Raw genomic sequence first — 7,925 nt, forward strand, 5'->3', positions numbered from 1 at the left:
GGAAGGAAGAAGGAGGGAGGGAGGGAAGGAGGGAGGGAGGGAGGGAGGGAGGGAGGGAGGGAGGGAGGGAGGGAGGGAGGGAAGGCTTAAGAAGCTCTAGTTTCAGTCAGGCACAGTGGCGCAAACCTGTGAGGCAGGCGGACCTCTCTGAGTTCGAGGTCAGCCTCATCTACAGAGTGAGTTCCAGGACAGCCAGACTGCAATAGTAACTCTGTCTCAGGAAAAAACAAAAAAGAAAAGAAAAACAAAAAGTGTTAGCTTCAACTAACAGTCTGCCAATTAAGCAGTAAGCTCAATGACAGTTATAAAATCAGAAATAACAATGCTTTTTACACTCAAAAGAAATGTGTGGAAAAAATGCTGAAGAAACAATTAAAAGCAAGAATTAAAATAATATAGGTATGAAGGGAAAGAAGAGAAGGAAAAAATATTTACTGATAATCCTTTATACAAAATTAAAAAAAAAAAGCTAATGGCTTAGCCAAAAGGAGCTAGCCACTAAAGCCTACAAGCCAAGTTTGAGCCTTGGAACCCACAGAAAAAGCTGGACGCAGAGACCCACATCAGAACTGAAGCACAACTGCAGCGAGATGGGAGGAGACAGAAGAGTCACCTAGAAACTGGACAGCCAGCAAGCCAGAGTACAGGAGCAGTGGTAGAAACAGAGTGACCTTGGCGCTCAAGGTAGAAGGTGACTCCCAACACTGTCCTCCTGACATTCTACACAGCTGTGCATACACGTATAAAAACTAAAAAAATAATAAAAAAAATAAAAAGTGAACCCATTACCTCATTTACATTCTCTTCAGGGAAGTGTCTTAGCACTAACTAGAGAGAGCTTCAGCGGGAAGATTACCACTAGCATCTATAGGGTGGTAAGGAATAACCTCAGAACTGAAAGGTAAGATGGCTATCCTCAGAGCACATTTTTATCTATTAGCCATGACACACCAGGTCTAGTATAACATCGTGAGATAAAATTTGTATTTGTAAGGACTATAAGAAAATCCACATGATGATCCAAACTCCTATATGACCTTCGGCAAGTCAAAACTTCTCTAAGAAGAACCAGTATAGGGGCTGGGGGAACTGGAGACGGTTCAGCAGCTAAGAGGGCTCGCTGCTCTTGCAGAGGACCTGAGCTTGGTTCCCAGCACCCATGCAGGACAGCTTACAACTTCCTGTAACTTCAACTCAGGGGAGCTGATGTTTTTCTCTGGCTTCTGCAGACACTTACACATACAAGGCGGATACCACACACATGCACATGCAACACCCCCCCAAGTTAAAAAAATAAATCTTTTAAAAAAGTATCAGTACGAACTCATACTTTTAAAAGACAGCTAACAACACTGACCTAGTGTCTGAATGCACACAGATGATCCAAACTATGGATCAAGATACAGACATACAGACACACAGACAGACAGACACACATACGCACGCACACACGCACGCACCCTCCCTCTCTCCCTGCCCCCAGTCTAAAAACAATAATACCTTGGCAGAGTAGAGCACACAGAGGACCCAGAGCTTGATTTCTAAATACCAATCTTCCCTAAAAGAAACAGTAGTTCCACCATACGTGATACAGCACGCCGTTAACCTCAGCACTGAGAAGGCAAAGGCTGGAGTATCTCTGTGAGTCTGAGTCCAGCCTGGTCTACAGAGAGAGTTCCAGAACAGCCAGGTCTATATAGATAGACCTTGCCTAAAATAAAACCAAAACAACTCTGAATTCCTTGAAGAAAATGGCTACTTTCAAGGAATAGAAAAGTAAAAGTTGAGTCAGCCAGGAATACTGTGAGCTGAAACTCAGTCTGAACTACCAAGTAAGACCCTTCTTAAAAAGAAAAAACCTCAAGGGCAGAGGAACTACCTAAAAGGTTCCAATAGTCCCAAATACATGCCAAATGGAGTATCAGAACAAATGACAGCAATGGAATATAACTCTACTGAATAAATAAAAATCTGAGCACACCTAGACAGAAACAAATTATACATAAGAATCCTGCGCTTCCTACCAGCACTCTGGCCATGAGCAGAGCACACGAGCTATGCTGTGTGAAGACGGCCTATGGCCTCCCAGCTATCCTAGTTTGGGCAGTACATTCTGAAATTCACATCATGAGGAAATTACTACATGTTTCTCAGAACAATTCATTATCACTCTTATTATTATCTACTAATTAAATGGATGAATAAATTAATATATCGGGGTGACTTCTATTTAGAATGTAAAAATATGCTAGAATTAGAAAAAGGCCATTCAACAATCATGTCAGTAAAAACCATTTCGAGTAAGAATGAATTCAATTCTAAACGCACAGGGTAAATGAAAATGGGATATTTATAAAATCTTGGGGTCTCTTGTTATTTAACGTATTAATCTGTAAAATACGTATTTCCTTAAAAGAGAAAACATAGTAACTTCATATTATAGGAACCCGGCAGATCTCATCTTACCCAAGTAACTAAAGTTCACATCAAGAGTCAGAGAACAAAATGTTTCTGAAACAAGGCACTGAAATATCAATTCTAGAGTACTGCACAAAACAAGCCTAAATTTCCCCTCTGTCTGTCGTGTGCAAGTGTGCCATGGCATACACATGGGTCAAAGGACAATTTATTAAGAGTCTGGTCTCTCCTTGCCCCCGTCCTGGGGACCAAACTCAGGTTATCCAGGTTGGCAGTAAGCGTCTTTAGCCACTGACCCATCTCAAGGCCCACAAATGTGATTTTTTTTTTTTTTTTGGAGAGGGTTTCTCTGTGTAGTTCTTGTTGTCCTGGAATTCACTCTGTAGAGCAGGATGGCTTCAAATGCAGAGATCCACCTGCCTCCACCTCCCAAGTGGAGGGATTCTCTACAGAACCTCTAAATTCTTTGCCTTTCACGAATCTGAATTTTATCATGAGAAACTGTGGTGGCTTGAAAGAAAATGGCCCCCAAAGGAAGTGGCACTACTTAGGAGGTGTGGCCTTGTGGGAGGAAGTGTGTCACTGCAGAGGTAGGCTTTGAAGTTTCATATATGTTCAAGCCTCTCCCAGTGTCTCAGATCACTTCCTGTTGCTTACCTACCAAGATGTAAAACTGTCAGCTCCTTCTCCAGCATCACATCTGCCTGCAGCCACCGTGTCCCACTATGATGATAATGGACTAAACCTCTGAACTGGAAGCCAGCCCCAATGAAATGTTTTCCTTAATATGAGCTGTCATGGTCATGGTGTCTCTTCATAGCAATAGAAGCCCTAAGATGGAAACTATCAAGCAGATTTAAATTAAGGGGCATTCTACAAATGGTCAACAATCTTTAAAACTGCCCAAGGGCAAGACTGGCAGGAACTGTTTCAGACTAATGGATTCTAATGAGGCATGCAGCAAACTCAGTAGGTAATCTATTGTTAGATGCTAGACTAGAAAACAATGATCTTTCTTTTAGACAGTGGCTGAAGAAGAAAATTCATATAGGTACTTTAGCATTAGTATTCCATTGCTGCTACGTGTAGATCTAACTTCTTCACCCTGACATACCTAACAAATCTGAAGCATACTGAGAATAGTAAAATTGGTGTATCCCTATTAGCGCATCAATACTTACCACAGCATCAAAGCGGTTATGATACATCTCCCCCTGACTCTGCTCAATGTAGCGTTTTTTCGCATAAATAAAAGCAGGTATTCCTCCATACGCCCAGCCAATGATGCCTGCTGAAACAGCTGCCCTGAAGATATAGTCAACTTCCTTTGGAACTCTCTCTTGTTCACTAAAACCCAAAAAAGAAAATGCTGTTGGGACGTTATTCAAAATACTGTTCCGAATTATCCCAAATGCTGGTACCACACTTTCTGTGATGGGCAGAACGAATTAAATGCTGCTGTGAGTTCCACAGCAACTACAGAAGAGAAGCACAGGTCAGGCGTGACGGCGGACACTGCAATTACAGCACTCAGGAGGCTGAGGGAAGGGGAAGCACGAGTTGAAAGCCAGCCTTTGCTACATAATGAAACCCTGCTCCAAAACCAAAACAGCAACACACTAAATGCACTATTAGAAAACTAGGATAGTAACTGTCCTTGGAGGAAAGGGCACAAGGGGGAGCTCCTGGGATACAGGTAACAATTTCTGGTGTTACTTGCACATATATGCTCATCTATGAAAACTCATTAATAAGCACACTTTGGTATATTTCTAATACTTCCATTTTTAAATTTTAAGCTAATAAACGCCACATGAACTCGAGATTTTTTATTATTACGTATACAGTGTTCTGCCTGCATGCCAGAAGAGGGCGCCAGACCTCATTATAGATGGTGGTTGTGAGCCACCACAGGGTTACTGGGAATAGAATTCAGGACCACTGGAAGAGCAACCTGTGCTCTTAACCTCCGAGCCATCTTTCCTACCTAATTCATGAGATTTTTAAGAGCAACACATAAAATACCAATTTTAAACATCTGGAATGTAAATTCTAAAGATGTTAAAGCCCAGAGGCCGTAGCGATGGCTCAACGGGTAAGAGAAGTTGCTGTACTTGCTGTACTCTGGTTCAGTTCCCAGCACCCAGTTGGGACATCTGACTCTCCTCGCCCCCTTGGGGATGAAGCACCTGCACAGTGCACACACATACATGCAAACATTCAAACACATGAGTAGAAAAATAAATAAATGAACGAATAAATCAATCTTTTTTAAGAAAAAAAAGTCAAAATCCTTACTAAACACTGGCTTTATGATATACTCAGACAGGCACTACACAGAGCAATGGAAGCCATCACAATGGCCCCAGCCTATACTCATGATGCTTGAGAGGCTGAGGTGGGAAAATCTCTGAGGCCAGGAGTTCCAGCCTGAAGAGCACAGTGAGAGTCATCTCTTTATTGAGACAGCATCTCACATTGCCTGGGAACTCCTGATCCTCCCGCCTTCACCTCAGGGGTTGGTACTGCAGGCACGGGCCTCCATGCCTAGCTTTAAAATCATACAAGGGAAAAAAGTCCTGAGAAAATTCCCTATGCAGTATGCAGCACACGTCAACCTAAAGTAAGGAAGAGCTGTTTAATTTATGTTATGCTTCTCAAATACTTAACTAGAACTTTGTTTCCAGGATGGACTCTTTAAAACAGTTAAACAATATGGCACTGCTGCAGTGACCCTCCTAAGGGAAACATTATTTACTATGCCTGCATGCACAAAAAAAGTTAAAACTCTTTAGGAAACAAATCCTTACATTCATATTAATAAGAAAACTGCCGTGATTTAAATTTTCCATTGAACAGAACTTTAAAAAGTCATCTACATAAAAAATGATCGGGGTTCGGTTCCCAGAACCCTTCCCGCTGCCTTGCAACTACAGGTAAACTCCACTTTCACGGAGCACATACCACAAAATGAACGTACACATAAAAATGCAGGTGGGAACCCGGGGGCGGAGAGGAAAGAGAGAACAGAGAAGGGAGGGAGAACAGCGGTCACTGTTTCTAGTTCCTTGTGCAAAATTAAACAAAATTGACAATTCTCTCTGCCCCTCCCCAATTCCCACTTGAAGTATATCGGGCCACTACTGGTCAAGAAAGATCAAAGTCTGAGACCAAATGAAATATGAAAAAGAATGTTAGTGTAGACATATATAGTTCCCAGTGATTACCATATGACAATAACAGGGGTGGTCCGATTTTTCTAATATATACAATTAGGGTACGATGCTGTTTTAAGAGCGTGACTTTGAGTGTGACTCAAACACCAGCGTGCCAACCACGTGCGGAAGGACACTACGAGCAGGGCAGCGAGAACGTCAGCGTCGTCACCACGACCACGCGCTGCGGCCGGCGCCCCCCAGTCACCCTCCCCACACACCCGAGGTCTTTTTACTCTTTGGCAAACAGCTGCCGGAGGCGGTCCCATCCGGATTCCGGGGAACCGGGTTCGGAGACGCGGGAGTGCGCCTCCCGATCCTCCGCAAAGACTTGGGAATCCACAGTCACAGCGCCGGCAGCAAAGACTCGGGGAAAGGGACCCCAGGCCCGGCACAGGAGGCTGCGGGGCGCGGGCGGCGGCGCCTCCATGGCGCTCCCCAAACCGCGGACAGGCACCCTGGGGCCGGCGAGCACCGTGGGCGACGGTGACCTGCACAGCAGAGCAGGACGAGATTCGCGACACCGGACCTCACATCCGGCCCCAGGTCGGCTCACTCGGAAGCACGAGACCGGAAGTCCCGCCCCTAGCGGTGAAAAAGGCCGAGGGGCGGGACGACGGCGGAACCCTGGCTGAAAGCTCTTCCGCTTAGGGGAGGGTGTGTGACGGTCGTGCCCCGGAAGTGAGTTGTCGGCGGCGGTATCTTTTCAATGAGATGCTAAGGTCTTTGCGCCCGGTAGCTCGGGCTACTGGGTCAGTTGGTCTGGGGCGGGCTCCGTTCAGCTTAAGATGCTCACGGAGTTAAGTGAGGTGACTCGTTTAAGATTCAGAAAGCCCACGCAGAAGGCGACAGCACTTTATGCAGTGCAATTGACGTGCGGAAAGAGAGAGGCGATGTGCCAAGTCCAAGCTTCACCAAGCTTCTCTGGTGAACTGAGCAGAGTTCATCCTTGCCCTGGCCTTAGGGGCAGCCGTATAGCTCCAAGATTCGAGCAGGTTTTTTGAAGCATCAGCTGTGGGCATTTTTTATAGCGTGGGTTCCGCCACAAGTATTCATAGGCTTATTACTCTGAGAGGGCAAAAGATCTAGAATTTTAATCGCTTAATAACTGGAACTATTATTTCCCGTTACCTTGTGCTAAGAACATGTGCTTCGAAGTCTAGTTTTCATTGCAATGCCCTCTCATTGGATGAAGCGTCCCATGTCTGGAATTTAAGCCTTTAGGAAGTGGTGCAGGAGGATTATATCAGTTCAAGACCTGATTTGGACATACATGAGGCCCACCAGCCCGGGCTTCACAAGACCACAGCATGGTTCCCAGCACTTATATCAGGAATATCACAACCACCTATACTCCAGTTCCAGAGTACCATACCAGTTCAGGACTCCCGCGGGCGCACTCGCACACATTTTTTTTTTCAAATGTCAGTTGTTCTCTATTCGCATATACACCTAAAGGCCAGTAGAGGGCATCAGATCCCACTACAGATGACTGTAAACCACTAAGTGGTTCATGGGAATCAAAATCGGGGACTTCTGGAAAAGCTGTCGATGCTCTTAACTGCTGAACCATCTCTCCAGCCCCTACACTTTTTTTTTTTTTTCCCGAGACAGGGTTTCTCTGTGGCTTTTGAGCCTGTCCTGGAACTAGCTCTGTAGACCAGGCTGGTCTCGAACTCACAGAGATCCGCCTGCCTCTGCCTCCCGAGTGCTGGGATTAAAGGCGTGCGCCACCATCGCCCGGCCGCCCCTACACTTTAAAAAAAAAAAAAAAAGCAAACCGCCAAGGCAAAAACAGGAAGTTCACCAAGGTAAAATATTCCCAGTTGGTTTGTGTAATATGTAATCCTCGGCAGTTAGCACGTATCCCATATTCTTTGCGAACTCCTTTACCTACTTCCTTCTTTTCTGGTTAAAGTACCCGACTGGATACACAGCTCAGTGGTCTCTGCGGCCACCTCCATAATGCACTAATTAATTAGGGACTTTCACAAGATCTATGTGTATATAGTAGGTGGGATTTGGGGAGCCGACTGTAGGACACCTCTAAGATGAGGACCAGAGAGGGGCCTTAGATGGAACCACCTGTCGACACTTACTGCAATGTCGTGATTTCCTATTTGCTGAGTTCTCTCAAGAGGACTGAAGCTGAACATTCACCTCTGTCCTTTTGGATCACCAATCTGTGTTTAACCCGAAGTAGCTGCTATTTCCACCTCCCCCCCCCCCATTTCCCTGTGTAGCCTTGGCTGTTCTATACCTTACTCTATAGACCAGGCTGGCCTCAGACTC

The 7,925-nt window shown here is 45.1% G+C and overlaps 1 protein-coding gene across 1 annotated transcript in view; it reads right to left on the reverse strand.

Annotated features, from left to right (window-relative positions):
- The window catches only part of Timmdc1 (translocase of inner mitochondrial membrane domain containing 1), a 28,053-nt gene extending 21,869 nt beyond the window's left edge, over window positions 1–6,184 (reverse strand). Inside the window, exons 1-2 of the mRNA XM_057765369.1 lie at window positions 5,870–6,184; window positions 3,600–3,765 (exon numbers count right to left, since the gene is read on the reverse strand). Of these exons, the coding sequence (XP_057621352.1) occupies window positions 3,600–3,765; window positions 5,870–6,063 (360 nt within the window). The 5' untranslated portion in view covers window positions 6,064–6,184. The remainder of the gene's footprint in view (window positions 1–3,599; window positions 3,766–5,869) is intronic.
- Between the last annotated feature and the right edge of the window lie 1,741 nt (window positions 6,185–7,925).

Source organism: Chionomys nivalis, chromosome 3, assembly GCF_950005125.1.
Source record: "Chionomys nivalis chromosome 3, mChiNiv1.1, whole genome shotgun sequence".
Classification (NCBI taxonomy): Eukaryota; Metazoa; Chordata; class Mammalia; order Rodentia; family Cricetidae; genus Chionomys; species Chionomys nivalis.